The sequence below is a fragment of the Stenella coeruleoalba genome (assembly GCF_951394435.1).
Source record: "Stenella coeruleoalba genome assembly, chromosome: 3".
Lineage (NCBI taxonomy): Eukaryota > Metazoa > Chordata > Mammalia > Artiodactyla > Delphinidae > Stenella > Stenella coeruleoalba.
The window spans coordinates 152294278-152313836 of NC_137148.1; the positions used below are offsets into that span (position 1 = coordinate 152294278).

A 19559-nucleotide genomic window follows, 5' to 3' on the forward strand; every position below is an offset into this window, starting at 1 on the left:
CCTTTTGTGGAAAGAAATACTTGGCTTCGAGAAGCCAAGCAGTTCATATCTTTTTCTTAAATTAGATTCCCCATTAATTACTTTATCCACAAAGAGGTAATTATCAGAGTTATGTAAGCAATTAAGGAGATACTACTCCACATTCTTTCAGCTTGTTGACCTTTCTCACTTTATTTCATGTGGCTATCTGAAACATCAGTGATTTACATGCCTTTTTTTTTGACAGATTTCTGTGTGTGTGTGTGTCCCCATGATGAAAACATCATTAAAGTAAAATATCAGGAATACATTCTTAAGAAGCAGTCGACTTAAAGTCCTAGAAAAAATGAAAGCACTAATATTCATGGACAACTCTACACTCTGAAAGTTACTCCAAATTTTGTTGACCTCTCTTTTGTCTAGGAGTTTTTCAAATTTTCTACCATGATCATTTGTTAGTTTTATAATTACATAATAAAGGCATTACATCATACAATCTTTTGTTATCCATTGCAGTTTTAAAACTATTCCTTTCTTTGTCCTCAGCAGATATGTCATAGATTATTAGTACACAAGCAAAGACTTTCAATGTAACAGTACTTTATAGTGAGAAGAACTGTACTGAGCTATCTCTAGCCTAAGACAATGCACTAGGAAAGCACTAGGAATTCTTAAGCACTAGGAATACAGAGACGATCAAGGGGCAAGTTCCTTGCCTTCGAGTATACATGATCATTATAGCAAATGCTTAAATAGCACTTAGTATGTAACTCACCACAGCAGTCTTATTATCCTCCTTTTTAATAGGTGAGCAGAAGAAGCCACAGGGAAGTCATAGGGTAAAGCCAGAATTTGAACCTAGGTAGACTAGTACACTCTCCACGGCTTTAACTACTACATTTATATATATATATATATAAACTCCAAGTATTCCAAAGTTACAAAACACTTATCTACCAAAACTCAAAAAGGAGCACACAAACTTGCATAGAAAATAAACATGTAAAAGTTCATAAATAAACCACAATATAACCTGCTCCACATAATATACTGACTGCAGTGTCCTGGGCCTCTCCCATCCTTAGGTAGCTGGAAATTACAACAAAATAATACTTTTCACCTTTGGAAGCCACACCATCTCCCATACCAACCAACCAATTACTTCCTTAGAGAGAATAGGAAATTAACCTGAATATCATAAAAAAATATATATATATATAGCATTACTGATGTAGAATTTTTGTTTAAAGACAATAACTTCAATAGCAGAGGGAACGTTACCATTGCAGGCTTCCGATAACCTCTATATTTTTCAGATTTCATGCTAAATCATAAAATGCCATATTGTGTCTGAAGCTATTTTTTCAATAGTCCATTTTCTTAAATGGACTAGCAATGCCATAAATACTGAGGAACATTTTGGCTCCCAAATCCTAAAGCCATTCTGATTATGCCTGGGTGATCATGGGGACGTCATCGGAACTACCAGAGGACTGGCTGAAATACCAGTGTTCTGGCCAGCTTACAAATTAGAAATTATACAGAATCCAATTTTATTTTTTTGTTAAGTAATTCCTATGAGGCTGTTGGGATGTCAGTGTAAAGTCCTTTCATGTGTAATCTTTATCCATTAGATAGGGAACAATGCCAATCCCCGTCATAAATACTTTCACAACCTGACACTGAAAATCCATTGCAGGGCATAGGACCTGCAAATAGGAGGTGAATCACACACATCTACTCATTCAGACAATCCACAAATATCCATTTTTAAGTCTACTATATGCCAATAATGTACCGGCCTCTCAGATGCTAAACCATGCTAAATGCTGAAACAGACATACTCAGTTCGGGCCCTCCTGGAACTTATTACCTACAGAAGTGCCTTCATTGTAAATGGTCAGGTCTCAGCCAATGCTATTATCATCAGCAGGTGACCAAATGATACAGCTTGCTTTCTAAACAAGCTCCACACTGTTTGCTTTCAACATATTTGCTTTCCTTCAAGGCACATAATCCAGTGGTCAGTTTCTCCCAGTTAGTGAGGTTTGGGGAAAAGGTACCCAGTGAACAATTCCCTGTGGCCTCACTCTTTCCTCACACTCTCCTCTGTGCTTTTGAGCTAAAGAGACCTGGATTAAAGTCATTTGTTCTAACCTTATTATTTTAAAATACGGCTGCTCCTGCTTTGAGGATTTCCACTGGACCAACAGAGCAGCAAAGCAGCACTGAATCAGAAGCAGGTAAATTTGAAAATGACAGCTCTAAACATATCCACTCTCCTTTTGTTCTCCTCCTATCCCTTTGCTCTGAACACCCTGAGGCTTTGCCTTTACCCTTCTCTGATTACTGCTCCAAAAGGGTTTCCAAGAGCAGGGAGTATTTATGGCTTCATTTGCTCCCAAGTCCTTGGTGGAAAAGGATGCTTGCTTCCTGATTCTTACTAATTCCACACTCACATCATCAACACAAAAATCATCATTAAAAAAAAATTTCCTCAGCTTCATATTTCTTCTGGGCCAACACTGAAAGAATATTTTCAAAGAAACAATATCCTCTCTCCTTTGCTCTTCTGAGTTTCACGTTCTTACCTCCAGTCTCATTTTCAACCCTTATTATGGGATGCATCACAAAAACAGAAGAAAGTTCATTGTGCTTTCCTGTACCAGCTAATTATTCTAATTTGTTCTGTCTCTACCCAACAGAATGCGAAATCAACACAAAGCCTGATTATGCGACCTCTTCCAAGGGAATGGTCTGAGAGTTGTCTATTTACTAATGAAGCTCAGTGTGTATTAAGGGTTGACTGAAGCAATCATCAGGAATTTTCATCCCTTAAATTAGTCTTTTCTACCAGATGCACATCTTTCATTTCGGATAATATAACTTTTAAGTTCAGGATACAACTGGACAAAAGAAAAGAAAAAAAGGTAACCAACACAACATTTGCAGTAATAACACAGTAACAGCTATCATCCTTCCCTGAGGAATTCAGCCTACTTTATGGACACAATTTAGTACAAACTCATAAGAAAGCTAACAAAGCCCCAAACCACTTCACAAGAGCGTAGAGAGGTAAAGGTCAGAAATTATTACCGCCAGACCCAGCAGACAATGGCACCTACCGGAAAGAGCACAGGACAGGAAAACCTGGAAGCCTGTGTTCCAGTTTCGGTTATTCCTTTAAGCACTAGTACGATCTGAGTGAACTCAGCCTGCCCTGCTTTTTCCGTTTATAAAAACCTACATCATCCTCTCAGTAGAATGAAATGCCACATCTGAAAAGTTGCAGATCTCTTTAGGAAAGAAAAAAGCTCATGCTTTCCAACCAAAATGGAATAATTCAGTCAATGGAGACTTGATAAAAATTTGCCATAAAGCAATTGTTTACTTGAAATCTATCTTTTGTGGTATATTTATTGGGGTAAGGAGTGTAAGCAAATCATAATTAGAGTTACCGATTATTCCAGAAATCAAGGTCATTGAGTTCAGATTCCAACTTTGACCCTGACCCAGGCTTACAGAGATGTAAGATGTCCCAATACCTCATACCCACCATACATGGGAGAAACAAGGTATGCAGACAGATCCTCTTATAAATATCCCATATGTAGTGGTTTTAATACAGGGTCTCAGATTCACTGCCATTCTTCGCATCCAGATGTGGGTGTTTTCCCTTGAATTTAGGCAGGCTTTCCATGGCTTCAAACAATAGAGCAGGGGTCAGTAAATTATGGCTGGTGGGCCAAGTCTAGGCCTCTACCAGCTTTTATAAATGAAGCTTTATTGGAACACAGCCATGTTCCTTAGTATATGTATTGTTTGTGTCTGTTTTCACATCACAGCAGCAGAGCTAAGTAGTTGCAAAAGAGACTGTATGGCTTGTAAAGCCTAAAATATTGACTGTCTGACACTTTATGGAAAAAGGTCTCCAACGCCTGCAATAGTATATAATGAAAGTGATGCTATGTAACATCTAAGACTAGGTCATAAAAGGTCATGCAGCTTTTGCATGATTCTCGTGGAATGCTTCAACCCTGGACACTCATTCTCTTGGGATACTCTATCTTGAATCCTAACTACCACGTTATGAGAAGTCCAAGCCACCTGGGCAGCCATCTATAGGCACTCCAGTCAACAGTCCTTGTTGGGCCCAGTCTTCAAGGGCCAGACATGTGAATTAAAATTATCTAGATGATTCCAGCTCCAGCCATCCGAATCCTCATGAGCTGAGGTTTCAGATATCAGTCATGGCGTAGAGACAAGCCATCTCCTCTGTGTACTGTTTGAATTGCTGACCCACAAAATCTGGGCACATATTAAAATTTTTGTTTATTTCACCACTAAGTTTGGACTTCTTTATTATGTAGCAATAGATAACTATAGCACTGTGTCTGTACACAGGAGATCTACATTTCACAGAGCACAGATTTTTAGATGTGAATGTTGACTGCTCAATTTCTAAGAAGAACGTATACACACACATAGGTACAAAATGTTTATGCATATGTAAATATTAGACCTATATAAACTAATCTATATTATCCATAAAATGAGGGGGCCTTGATAATGGCTAACATTATTTTTCGGTATTTATTGTGTTCCAAGAACTGATAAATTCTTGCATTGTATGAATTTTCTCTTTCACCCTCATAGCAACTCCCTGAGAGAAGTAATGGTATCTCTATTTTATAGATGAGAAAACTGAGGCAAAAACAGATAACATGCTCAAGAGTACTCAACAAGTAAATTTTAGAGTCAAGATTTGAACCCAGGTTCTCAAGTTTTAGATCCCTTACTCATACTCACCAAGCTATATACTGAGGAAGGGGATGAAAGCTGACACCATTACCTCATGCTCAAGAAGTTAGACAAACTTAGCAGGTATGGTTGAAAGAAGACAGAACTTGGAGTCGTAAGTCCAGAGCCTGAGTTATGAGATGAATTCTCCTCTCATCTAGATATAGGTTTGTTTTTAGAAAATGAAGAAGGTCACTGCATATTTTGATTGTTAATTTCTGTACTTAATGATTACCAAAGAATGGAATTTTACTAGGGAGCTATTTTGCAATGACATAAATTATTGATTCAAACTCAAACTTTTATTATAAATTATTGATTCAAAATCAAATCTTTATTAAGTCTCCCTTGCATCAGAAGTTTTTCCCACTCTTCATTTCTTTGAAACCCTTTCCTGTCTACTCTTGGCCAAAGCTTGAAGCCTAATTTAACACTTGGAAATAAACTAATGAAATAGTCATAACACAGCAATTCCAATGCCTACTGAAATGGAAGCTCTAAATAATTTTTCAGATAATTTAGGAGATTAAAAATATTTACATCATAGATGCAAAGACAGAAGTTACTTGTGTAATAAATGGTGAGACAAAAAGTTTCTGGTCAAGTAGATTTGTTTATATATGATCACTAATCTGAGTTCTACCCCTGTGCTAAAACCCAGTGACAGGTTGCATACAGCTTCTAAAGGGATAGTTCAGTGCATTGGGTCAAATTCATGCCATAAAATGTGGTATTAATAGTAGTACTAGAAGACAGAGTGACTGTCTTCTTTGGGACATAGATGAAGACCCCAAGATAGACAATATCAAGGACAAATTATGTAGAATAAGATATTATCTCAGTCCTTGGAACATGTCATCCAGGATAGAACAAGAAGTAGATTTATTATCAAGTACATGAAGCCAGAGACAGTAAGCAATGAGTGGTAGTTGGTTAAAATAGACAGGTTTTAGAAGTAGAGGCACGGATGTAGAAAACAAACTTAGGGTTACCAGGGGATTGTGGCGGGGAGGCTAAATTGGGAGATTGGGACTGAAATATACACACTACTATACATAAAATAGATAACTAGTAAGAACCTGCTCTTCTTATTAGCCCAGGGAACTCCATTCAGTACTCTGTAATGGGCTATTTGGAAAAGACTCCAAAAAAAAAATAAAAGTGGGGCTTCCCTGGTGGCACAGTGGTTGAGAGTCCGCCTGCCGATGCAGGGGACACGGGTTCGTGCCCCGGTCCGCGAAGATCCCACATGCCGCTGAGCGGCTGGGCCCGTGAGCCATGGCTGCTGAGCCTGCGCGTCTGGAGCCTGTGCTCCACAACGGGAAAGGCCACAACAGTGAGAGGCCCGCGTACTGAAAAAAGAAAAAAAAAAAAAAGTGGATATATGTACATGTATAACTGATTAACTTTGCTGTACACCTGAAACTAACACAACACTGTAAATCAACTATACTCCAATAAAAATTTAAAAAAAAAAAAGGTTTTAAGAACCATAGTCAGGGAGCAGTGTGGATTGGAAAGACCTGGCAAGAAAAATTTCTGCATCCTCAGACAATGCTCCCCAAGCTGGCTATTGCAAGGGTGAGCATTTAAGAGATCTTTGACCTAAGGAGGACATGAGATTAACAATCTATCCCAATGTGCATGAATTATTCTCCTCGGTGCTATCAGAAATCAGATGGCATCCTAGAGCAGGGGTCAGCAGATCTTCTTTGTAAAGGGTCAGATAGTAAATATTTTGGATTTTCTGTACCATACGTCTCCATTGCAACTGCCCATCTGCTGCTGTAGCACAGAAACAGCCATGCACGATACGTTAATGAATGAGTGCGGCTGGGTTCAAGCAAAACGTTATGTACAAAACCAGGAGTCAAGCGAGATCTGATCAGTGGGCCAGAGTGTGCGGACGCCAGTTCTGGGTCAGTGTTCACAGCTGAATGAGTCATGAGGCCTTAAGTTCCAGTTCTCATTGTACTACTTTCTACCTGGGTGAACTTGGGTTCATCCTTTTATTTATATGGGCCACTGTATTAGTCAAGGTTCTCCAGAAAAACAGAACCAACAGCATGTGTATACAATGTGCCCATATATACTGACAGATATAGATCTAGATATCGATATTGATACCTAGATCTATATCCATATCTATATAAAGATAGAGAAAGAGAGAGAGATTTTAAACAATTGGTTCACACAATAATAGAGGCTTGGTAAATTCAAAATCTGCAGGTTAGGCTGTCTAGAGACTCGGAAGAGTTGCAGTTCAATTTCTGTAAGTCTTCTGGCAGAATTCCTTTTTGTGACAGGGAGGTCAGTCTTTATTAAGAGCTTCACCTGATTGGATGAGGCCCATGCATATTATGGAGGATAATCTGCTTTACTCAAAGTCCACCACAAATTTAATTATGAATTTCATCCAAAAACACCCTGGTGGCATAGTGGTTAAGAATCCGCCTGCCAATGCAGGGGACACGGGTTTGAGCCCTGGTCTGGGAAGATCTCACATGCCATAGAGCAACTAAGCCCATGCACCACAGCTACTGAGCCCGTGCACCTAGCGCCCATGCTCTGCAACAAGAGAAGCCACCGCAATGAGAAGCCCGCACACCACAACAAAGAGTAGCCCTCGCTTGCTGCAAATAGAGAAAGCCCATGTGCAGCAACGAAGACCCAATGCAGCCAAAAATATAAATAAATAAAACATAAAAATTTTTAAAAACACAAAAACACCATCACAGAAATATCCAGAATAATATTTGACCAAATAACTGGGCATGGTGGCCCAGACAAATTGACATGGAAAATTCACCACCTAAGCCATAGTTTTGTCACCTTTTACTGAGAAATATGACTTATCTGAGCTATTTTGATACCTAGAAGATACCTTCTAGAGGTAATACCCTCAGTATTTTACATGGTAGGCAGTAGAGGGAATGAGCCCATTTGCCCAGTCATATGACACCTAAAGGATAAAATTCTGTCTTCTCTCTCCAACCCACAAGGATGAATGCCAAAAATACATCACTTATATCTGCTTTAGCTAACATAGGATAGGTCTGGAACAGACCTATGCTCCCAGTAAGTCTCATGAAATGCTGTTTCATTAAGGAGAGACTTTACTTGCTAAGATTAGAAGCAAAAGAGGGTGGTGGATGAAAAACTGCCCAAAGATATAAGCTCATGCAAGGAAGCAGGAGAGAGAATGGGTATCCGAAGATGTGCGCTCTGAGCCAACACTAATTCCACAGCATCAGGTTATAATTCAGGGAGCCCAACCGCTGGGGTTTTTTTCCCCTTCTTCTTTTCCCCCAGAGAGGGACAAGCATACTGACAAAGGAAGAGCATCAGTCACCACAGATAAATTGCTTTTTAGAGCTGATCTCGCAAATGATTTGGCTCAGTGTAGACTATGATTTGGCTCCCCAAACCATAAGCTAGAGCATTTCATTCCAGGTCCCTCCTCAAATATCCATGATAGGTAAAACTTTGGCATCAAGTAGGTCTTGAAATCTCCCCAGGTGAATATAATATGCAACCAGGCCTGAGAATCTGGAGAGGTAGAGCAAATTTAAATTGAACTTTAGTTAAACAGTAAAACAAGCTCTGACTCTACTGGCTGGAGCTAGACAAGGGATATGGGTTTAGTGGGATGAGAAGATAAAGGACACCAGGGAGTAAATCAAATGCTTTACACCTGTGCTTAGCTAATTGTTACTCAGATAATTCAGACAATCTTACAGCACCTGAACCCTGAAATTCCTTAGTTCTGTTTAAAACAAAGTAACTCTTCAAGTAACTGAACTCTGAGAATCATGCCAATCATAAAGAAAAAGAAGAAATCTTATTTTTTGAATTAGTTGATTTCATATATACTGTTTCACTTTCATGATATTAACTAGTTATCTTTCTTTCCATTTTATGTTTGAGGAAAGTAAGGCTTTAAAGTCTCAGTAATTTTCTCAAGGTCACTTGTTAAGGGTGTGGTAGGCAGCATAATGGCTCCTAAAAATGCCCTCACCCTAATCCCTAGAACCCAATAATATGTTACTTTACATGGTAAAGAGGACTTTGCAGATATGACTGAAGTTATAGGCCTTGAGATAGAAAGATTATCCTGGACTACCTCATGGAACAAATCTAATTGCATGAGTCCTTAAAAGCAGAAAACCATTCCCAACTGTAGAAAGAGAAAGAGAGAGATGTCCTAATAGAAGCAGAATCAGAGAGATGCAACATTTTGGGGTTTGTAGGTGGAGAAAGGGGACTCTGAGTCAAGGACTACAAGTGACCGCTGGAAGCGGATAAAGTCCAGGGAACAGAAACACCCCTAAGAGCCTCCAGAAAAGAATGTAGCTCTGCCAACACTTTTTTTTCTTTTTTAACCATCTTTATTGGCGTATAATTGCTTTACAATGGCGTGTTAGTTTCTGCTTCATAACAAAGTGAATCAGCTATACATATACATATATCCCCATATCTCCTCCCTCTTGCATCTCCCTCCCACCCTCCCTTCCCTATCCCACACATCTAGGTGGACACAAAGCACAGAGCTGATCTCCCTGTGCTTTGTGGCTGCTTCCCACTAGCTAGCTATTTTACATTTGGTAGTGTATATATGTCCATGCCACTCTCTCACTTCATCCCAGATTACCCTTCCCCGTCCCTGTGTCCTCAAGTCCACTCTCTATGGCTGCGTCTTTATTCCTGCCCTGCCCCTAGGTTCTTCATAACCATTTTTTCTTGTTTTTTTAGATTCCATATATATGTGTTAGCATATGGTATTTGTTTTTCTCTTTCTGACTTACTTCACTCTGTATGACAGTCTCTAGGTCAATCCACCTCACTACAAATAAGTCAATTTCATTTCTTTTTATGGCTGAGTAATATTCCATTGTATATATGTGCCACATCTTTATCCATTCATCTGTTGATCCTGCCAACACTTTTACTTAATTGAGACCAATGTCAGACTTGTAAGGTAATAAATTTACGTTGTTTTGAGTCACTAAATTTGGGATAATTTGTATGAAAGCAATAAAAAAAAAAACAGAGGTCCTACAAGAGCCAGGCTATATATTTATACTTAAGTATTTCTGAAATGAATTTAACCTTGTGATTGACAGCAGCAGCAGCAGCAGCTTCCAAGGGATCCCACCACACACCTGAGGCAAAAGGAGCCTAATACAAAGCAGTGACAGCAGCAGGTCACTGCCCCACACTTGGGGTAGAGGGGGACTTGATCTACTGTAGCAGCAGCATAGCCTGAATGGGAACCCATCCTCCTGTGGCACTAGTCCCATCAACATTAGTCTAATCTGCTAGCATCTGCTGTGCCAACAGGCCCAACGTATACAAACCCTCCAACTCAGTAGCATTAAGTGAGCCAGGCTCAGTGTTTCCTGAAACTCATATCCAGTTGCACTGGAAATCCAAGATATCACCTACTGTTATGAAAACATAAACAATAACAGAAGACTGGGAACTTCAGAAAGAAAAGGGGAACAATGGAATGGGTGAAAACAAATGGGGTAAATATAAGAGACTATCATTAGCCTCATGAGTTTCTTAAATTCTATATGATGGTCAAAGCAAAAATGATGACACCATCTGATGGGGTTCTCAATGTAGAGAAAGGAAATACTACAGAAAATCATACTTTAAAACTGGGGAATATTAAGAGACCTAAATGGAAGTAAAATTTTGAAACTTCACTTGAAGTAATGAAACGCTGATTCCAGTAGGCTATGATAAGTTACATATGTATACTGTAATGCCAAAAGCAACCACTAAGAAAACTATACAAACAGTATACACAAATGATTATAAATGAATTAAATTAAAATGGACTTATTAAAAAATGTTTAAGTAACCCACAAGAAGGAAAAATAAGGGAAACACAGGATTGAGAAACTAAGGTAAAAGACAAAACAAAAAATAACATGGTAGACCAAATCTTTGACATGGCAATAATTACATTAACAGTAAATGATCTAAATAACCAAGTCAAAGACAGAGATTGGAAGAGTAGATTAAAAAATCGCAAGCATGATCCAACTATATACTGTCTATAAGAAGCTTACTTTAAACATCATGATATAGGTAGTTCAAAGTAAAAGGATGAAAATGATATATCATGTGAACATTAATCAGAAAAAGCAGGAATGGCTATATTAATATCAGACAAAGTAGACTTCAGAGCAAAGGAAATTATTAGGGGCAAAGAGGGTCATTACCTAAAGATAACAGGAATAATCCACCTAGATGACCTAGTGATACTAAATGTGTGTGCACCAAACAACAGAACTTCAAAATGCATGAAGCAAACACTGAAAAAGGTAAAAGGAGAAAGTTTTAAATCCACAATTATTATTTGAGACTTCAACACAGCAATTTATACAACTACCAGAGAGAAAAATCAGCAAGGATATGGAAGAACTGAAAACATCATCAATCAACAGGATATAACTGACATTTAAAGAACACACTCAGTAAGAGCAGAATACATATTCAAGTGTCCATGGAACATTCACTCATATACCATATACTGGGCGATAAAAAAACATTAGCAGATTTAAAAGAATTAAAATCATAGAGAGTATGTTCTCTAGCCATAATGGAATCAGACTAGAAATCAATAAGAGAAAGACAACAGGAAAACCTTCAATCACATGAAAACTAAACATCACACTTCCAAATAACTCATGGGTAAAAAAGAGAGCATCAAGAAAAAAATTTTTAAATGCATAGAATAAAAGAAAATGGAGATATAACAGATCAAAGTTTGCGGAATGAAGCGAAAGCAATGCTGAAAGGGAAGTTTATAGCACTAAATTGGGAAAGAAAATATTTCAAAGCAATAATCTAATTTTCTATATTAAAATAGTAAAAAAGGAAGAGGAAAAAACACTAAACAAGCAGAAAGAAGGAAATAATAAAGATGAAACAGAAATCCATGAAACTGAAAACAGGAAAATAGGGGGGGAAATCAATGAAACAAAAGGCTGGTTCTTTGAAATAAGCAATCTAACCAATAAAGATCTAGCAAGACTGATAAAGATAAACAGAGAGATGGCACAAATCACAGATATCAGAAATGCAACCAGGGATACCATGACATATCCTGCAGGTTAATGAGGGACAAGTTACTATGAACAAGTCTACACTACAAATTCAAAAATGTAGATGAAATGGGCCAATGTTTCTACACCCAAAACTACCAAAACTCAGCCAAGATGAAATAGATAATCTCAATTTTCCTGTAACCATTAGAAACACTGGTTTTTCATTTAAAAACTCCCAAAAGAAATGTTCAGGCTTAGATGTTTCACTTTTACCCAAGACTTAAAGAATTAACACCAATTTTACATGATTTGATAAGAAATAGAAGTAGAGGGAACAGTTTCTAATTAATTTTATGAAGGCAGTATTACCTTGATACCAAAACCAGACAGGGATAGTATAGAAAGAAGAAACCTACAGACCAATATTTTTTATGAAATTGGCTGAAAAACCCTCAGGCAAATATTAGCAAATTAAATCCAGAAATATATGAAAAGAATAATATACCATGACCAAGTGGGATTTATTCCAGTTATGCAAAGTTGGTTAAATATTTGAAAATTAAACAGTGTAATCCACCATATCCAATAGATTAAGGGGGAAAAGTCATGTGATCCTATCCATTAATGCAGAGAAAGCATTTGACAAAATCCAATCCCATTCATGATTTTAAAAAAAGAAGAAAAAAACTCCAAGCAAACTAGGAATAGAAAAGGAGCATACTGAAACTCATAAAGATGATCTACAAACAACCTATACCGACATGATATTTAACTGTGGAAGACTGGATGCTTTCTCTGTAAGATCAGAAACAAGGCACCGATATCTGCTCTCACCACTTTTATTAAATATATCACTGGAGGGTCTAGTAAGAAAATAAAGCAAAAATAAATAAATACATAAATTTAAAAGTTAAATTTTTAAAAAAGTTTATTTAAAAGATAAAAGGACTATTCCTACTACGTTGCATAGGAAGGAACATATCCTACTGAATGTTGAATAGTAATATATCCTATTATACTGAATAAGGAAAAGTAAAACTGTCTGTATCTGAAGATGAGATGATAATCTAAATGGAGAAAATACCAAGGAATCCACAAAAAGCTTGAGAAATAATATTAGTTTGTAAATGATTTAGAGTACAAGATCACCACAATTTTATCAAATTATATATTAATAACAAATGTGTAGAAGCTTAAATAAAAATATGTGATGCCATTTACAACTGACCTAAATAAATACCTAAATATAAGCCCAATAAGACATTTATAGGACCTCTAGACTGAAAATTACAAAATGCTGATGAAGAAAAATTTTTAAGTCCCAAACAAATAGGGAGACATACCTTGTTCATGGATTAGAAAACACAACATGGTAAAGATGTCAATTCTCCCCAAGTTAAGAGGCTTAACACAATTACTCTTAAAATGCCCTCAAGGTTTCTGTGGATATAGACAAGCTTATTCTAAGATTTATATGGTAAGAAGAGGCTGAAGAATAGCTAAAACAACTTGTAAAGGAAGATGAAAATGGGAGGAATTAATCTACCCAATTTCAAGATTTTGCAGTAATGATGGAGGGTAGATACATAGATCAATGGAATGGAATAGAGAACCCAGAAATAGACTGACATAAATACACATAACTTGTTTTTGACAGCAGTGCAAAAGCTATCAAGGAAGAATAGACTTTTCAAAAAATGGTACTGAAACAGTTGGACATCCCTCGACAAAAACAAACAAAAAATGAACCTTAACCTCCACACCTTACGCAAAAATTAAATCAAAGTGGATCATAATCTTAAATGTAAAAGCAGGGCATTTTTAGAAAAAAAATAGGAGAAAATGTTTGGCATCTAGAACAAGGGGAATAATTCTTAGACTTGACACCAAAAGTATGATCAATAAAGGCAAAAACTGATAAATTGGATCTCATCAAAATGAGTTAAAAATGCTTCATAGAAGATCCTTTTAAGTGGATGAAAACTCAAATTACACAGTAGGAAAACATATTTGAAAATCCCATATGAGACAAATGACTTGTATCTATAATATACAAAAAACTCTCCAAACAACTTAAAAAAATCCAACTAGAAAATAGGCAGAAGACAGGAACAGACATTTCATGGAAGAGAATATACACACGGCAAAGGAGCACATGAAAAGATGCTCAGCATCATTAGCCATTAGGGAAATGCAAATTAAGACCATAATGAGATGTCAGAGAGTAACTAAAATTAAAGTATAGTGACAACATCAAATGCTGGCGAGTACATAGAAAAATTATATCACATCACTGGTGGGAAAATAAAATGGTTTAGCCACTCTGATCAACAGCTTGACAGTCTCTTTTAATCCTAAAAGTAGATTCACCCTACAACGCAGTAATTGTACTCTTGAGCATTTATCCAAAAGAAACAAAAACTTAATTAAGTTCCCACAGAAACTTACACATAAATGTTCATAGCAGTTTTATTTATAATAGCCAAAAACTGGCAACTACTCAAATGTCTTTCAGTGGATGAATGTTGAAACAAATTGTGATAAAATCTGATGATAGAATACTACCGAGCAACAAAAAGGAACAAATTATTTTTTTAACATCTTTATTGGAGTATAATTGCTTTACAATGGTATGTTAGTTTCAGCTTCACAACAAAATGAATCAGTTATATATACACATATGTTCCCATATCTCTTCCCGCTTGCGTCTCCCTCCCTCCCACCCTCCCTATCCCACCCCTCCAGGCGGTCACAAAGCACCGAGCTGATCTCCCTGTGCTATGTGGCTGCTTCCCACTAGCTATCTACCTTGCGTTTGGTAGTGTATATATGTCCATGCCTCTTTCTCGCTTTGTCACCGTTTACCCTTCCCCCTCCCCATAGCCTCAAGTCCATTCTCTAGTAAGTCTGTGTCTTTATTCCTGTTTCACCCCTAGGTTTTTCATGACATTTTTTTTTCTTAAATTCCATATATATGTGTTAGCATACGGTATTTGTCTCTCTCTTTCTGACTTACTTCACTCTGTATGACAAACTCTAGGTCTATCCACCTCATTACAAATAGCTCAATTTCGTTTCTTTTTATGGCTGAGTAATATTCCATTGTATATATGTGCCACATCTTCTTTATCCATTCATCCGATGGTGGGCACTTAGGTTGTTTCCATCTCCGGGCTATTGTAAATAGAGCTGCAATGAACATTTTGGTACATGACTCTTTTTGAATTATGGTTTTCTCAGGGTATATGCCCAGTAGTGGGATTGCTGGGTCATATGGTAGTTCTATTTGTAGCTTTTTAAGGAACCTCCATACTGTTCTCCATAGTGGCTGTATCAATTTACATTCCCACCAACAGTGTAAGAGGGTTCCCTTTTCTCCACACCCTCTCCAGCATTTCTTGTTTGTAGATTTTTTGATGATGGCCATTCTGACTGGTGTGAGATGATATCTCATTGTAGTTTTGATTTGCATTTCTCTAATGATTAGTGATGTTGAGCATTCTTTCATGTGTTTGTTGGCAGTCTGTGTATCTTCTTTGGAGAAATGTCTATTTAGGTCTTCTGCCCATTTTTGGATTGGGTTGTTTGTTTTCTTGTTATTAAGCTGCATGAGCTGCTTATAAATTTTGGAGATTAATCCTTTGTCAGTTGCTTCATTTGCAAATATTTTCTCCTATTCTGAGGGTTGTCTTTTGGTCTTCTTTATGGTTTCCTTTGCTGCGCAACAGCTTTGAAGTTTCATTAGGTCCCATTTGTTTACTTTTGTTTTTATTTCCATTACTCTAGGAGGTGGGTCAAAAAGGACCTTGCTGTGATTTATGTCATAGACTGTCCTGCCTATGTTTTCCTCTAAGAGTTTGATAGTTTCTGGCCTTACATTTAGGTCTTTAATCCATTTTGAGCTTATTTTTGTGTATGGTGTTAGGGAGTGATCTAATCTCATACTTTTACATGTACCTGTCCAGTTTTCCCAGCACCACTTATTGAAGAGGCTGTCCTTTCTCCACTGTACATTACTGCCACCTTTATCAAAGATAAGGTGTCCATATGTGCATGGGTTTCTCTCTGGGCTTTCTATCCTGTTCCATTGATCTATCTTTCTGGTTTTGTGCCAGTACCATACCGTCTTGATAACTGTAGCTTTGTAGTATAGTCTGAAGTCAGGGAGCCTGATTCCTCCAGTTCCTTCTTTCGTTCTCAAGATTGCTTTGGCTATTCGGGGTCTTTTGTGTTTCCATACAAATTGCAAAATTTTTTGTTCTAGTTCTGTGAAAAATGCCAGTGGTAGTTTGATAGGGATTGCATTGAATCTATAGATTGCTTTGGGCAGTAGAGTCATTTTCACAATGTTGATTCTTCCAATCCAAGAACATGGTATATCTCTCCATCTATTTGTATCATCTTTAATTTCTTTCATCAGTGTCTTATAATTTTCTGCATACAGGTCTTTTGTCTCCTTAGGTAGGTTTATTCCGAGATATTTTATTCTTTTTGTTGCAATGCTAAATGGGAGTGTTTTCTTGATTTCACTTTCAGATTTTTCATCATTAGTATATAGGAATGCCAGAGATTTCTGTGCATTAATTTTGTATCCTGTCACTTTACCAAATTCATTGATTAGCTCTAGTAGTTTTCTGGTAGCATCTTTAGGGTTCTCTATGTATAGGATCATGTCATCTGTAAACAGTGACAGCTTTACTTCTTCTTTTCCAATTTGGATTCCTTTTATTTCCTTTTCTCTCTGATTGCTGTGGCTAAAACTTCCAAAACTATGTTGAATAAGAGTGGTGAGAGTGGGCAACCTTGTCTTGTTCCTGATCTTAGTGGAAATGCTTTCAGTTTTTCACCATTGAGGACGATGTTGGCTGTGGGTTTGTCATATATGGCCTTTATTATGTTGAGGGAAGTTCCCTCTATGCCTACTTTCTGCAGGGTTTTTATCATAAATGGGTGTTGAATTTTGTCAAAAGCTTTCTCTACATCTATTGAGATGATCATATGGTTTTTCTCCTTCAATTTGTTAATATGGTGTATCACGTTGATTGATTTGCATATATTGAAGAATCCTTGCATACCTGGAATAAACCCCACTTGATCATGGTGTATGATCCGTTTAATGTGCTGTTGGATTCTGTCTGCTAGTATTTTGTTGAGGATCTTTGCATCTATGTTCATCAGTGATATTGGCCTGTAGTTTTCTTTCTTTGTGACACCCTTGTCTGGTTTTGGTATCAGGGTGATGGTGGCCTCGTAGAATGAGTTGGGGAGTGTTCCTCCCTCTGCTATATTTTGGAAGAGTCTGAGAAGGATAGGTGTTAGCTCTTCTCTAAATGTTTGATAGAATTCGCCTGTGAAGCCATCTGGTCCTGGGGTTTTGCTTGTTGGAAGATTTTTAATCACAGTTTCAATTTCAGTGCTTGTGATTGGTCTGTTCATATTTTCTATTTCTTCCTGATTCAGTCTTGGCAGGTTGTGCCTTTCTAAGAATTTGTCCATTTCTTCCAGGTTGTCCATTTTATTGGCATAGAGTTGCCTGTAGTAATCTCTCATGATCTTTTGTATTTCTGCAGTGTCAGTTGTTACTTCTCCTTTTTCATTTCTAATTCTATTGATTTGAGTCTTCTCCCTTTTTTTCTTGGTGAGTCTGGCTAATGGCTTATCAATTTTGTTTATCCTTTCAAAGAATCAGCTTTTAGTTTTATTGATCTTTGCTATCGTTTCCTTCATTTCTTTTTCATTTATTTCTGATCTGATTTTTATGATTTCTTTCCTTCTGCTAACTTTGGGGGTTTTTTGTTCTTCTTTCTCTAATTGCTTTAGGTGCAAGGTTAGGTTGTTTATTCGAGATGTTTCCTGTTTCTTAAGGTAGGATTGTATTGCTATAAACTTCCCTCTTAGAACTGCTTTTGCTGCATCCCATAGATTTTGAGTCGTCGTGTCTCCATTGTCATTTGTTTCTAGGTATTTTTTGATTTCCTCTTTGATTTCTTCAGTGATCACTTCGTTATTAAGTAGTGTATTGTTTAGCCTCCATGTGTTTGTATTTTTTTACAGATCATTTCCTGTAATTGATATCGAGTCTCATAGCATTGTGGTCGGAAAAGATACTTGATACAATTTCAATTTTCTTAAATTTACCAAGGCTTGATTTGTGACCCAAGATATGATCTATCCTGGAGAATGTTCCACGAGCACTTGAGAAAAATGTATATTCTGTTGTTTTTGGATGGAATGCCCTATAAATATCAATTAAGTCCATCTTGTTTAATGTATCATTTAAAGCTTGTGTTTCCTTATTTATTTTCATTTTGGATGATCTGTCCATGGGTGAAAGTGGGGTGTTAAAGTCCCCTACTATGAATGTGTTACTGTCGATTTCCCCTTTTATGGCTGTCAGTATTTGCCTTATGTATTGAGGTGCTCCTATGTTGGGTGCATAAATATTTACAATTGTTATATCTTCTTCTTGGATCGATCCCTTGATCGTTATGTAGTGTCCTTCTTTGTCTCTTCTAATAGTCTTTGTTTTAAAGTCTATTTTGTCTGATATGAGAATTGCTACTCCAGCTTTCTTTTGGTTTCTATTTGCATGAAATACCTTTTTCCATCCCCTTACTTTCAGTCTGTATGTGTCTCTAGGTCTGAAGTGGGTCTCTTGTAGACAGCAAATATATGCATCTTGTTTTTGTATCCATTCAGCCAATCTGTGTCTTTTGGTGGGAGCATTTAGTCCATTTACATTTAAGGTAATTATCGATATGTGTGTTCCCATTCCCATTTTCTTAATTGTTTTGGGTTCGTTATTGTAGGTCTTTTCCTTCTCTTGTGTTTCTTGCCTAGAGAAGTTCCTGTAGCAGTTGTTGTAGAGCTGGTTTGGTGGTGCTGAACTCTCTCAGCTTTTGCTTGTCTGTAAAGGTTTTAATTTCTCCAACAAATCTGAATGAGATCCTTGCTGGGTAGAGTAATCTTGGTTGCAGGTTTTTCTCCTTCAACACTTTCAATATGTCCTGCCACTCCCTTCTGGCTTGCAGAGTTTCTGCTGAAAGATCAGCTGTTAACCTTATGGGGATTCCCTTGTGTGTTATTTGTTGTTTTTCCCTTGCTGCTTTTAATATGTTTTCTTTGTATTTAATTTTTGACAGTTTGATTAATATGTGTCTTGGCGTATTTCTCCTTGGATTTATCCTGTATGGGACTCTCTGTGCTTCCTGGACTTGATTAACTATTTCCTTTCCCATATTAGGGAAGTTTTCAACTATAATCTCTTCAAATATTTTCTCAGTCCCTTTCTTTTTCTCTTCTTCTTCTGGAACCCCTATAATTCGAATGTTGGTGCGTTTAATGTTGTCCCAGAGGTCTCTGAGACTGTCCTCAGTTCTTTTCATTCTTTTTTCTTTATTCTGCTCTGCAGTAGTTATTTCCACTATTTTATCTTCCAGGTCACTTATCCGTTCTTCTGCCTCAGTTATTCTGCTATTGATCCCATCTAGAGTACTTTTAATTTCCTTTATTGTGTTGTTCATCGTTGCTTGTTTCATCTTTAGTTCTTCTAGGTCCTTGTTAACTGATTCTTGCAATTTGTCCATTCTATTGTCCATTCTATCTCCAAGATTTCGGATCAACCTTACTATCATTATTCTGAATTCTTTTTCAGGTAGACTGCCTATTTCCTCTTCATTTGTTAGGTCTGGTGGGTTTTTATCTTGCTCCTTCATCTGC

General features: G+C 37.2%; 1 protein-coding gene across 5 annotated transcripts in view; it reads left to right on the forward strand.

Moving 5' to 3' along the window:
• Nucleotides 1-19559, forward strand: part of LOC307183218 (uncharacterized protein) — a 127455-nt gene that overhangs the window by 103863 nt on the left and 4033 nt on the right. The window contains exon 8 of one of the 5 annotated variants that reach the window (XR_013827427.1): nucleotides 227-756. The exons of 1 other annotated variant lie outside the window; for it this stretch is intronic. Coding sequence is in view for 2 of the 4 variants with exons in the window: in XM_079915433.1 (XP_079771559.1) it covers nucleotides 227-312 (86 nt within the window). In the remaining 2 variants the exon portion in view is untranslated. Of the gene's footprint in view, nucleotides 1-226; nucleotides 1319-19559 lie in introns of those variants that run through there. 3 more of the 5 variants (XM_079915433.1, XM_079915430.1, XM_079915429.1) reach the window with 3 other exon arrangements.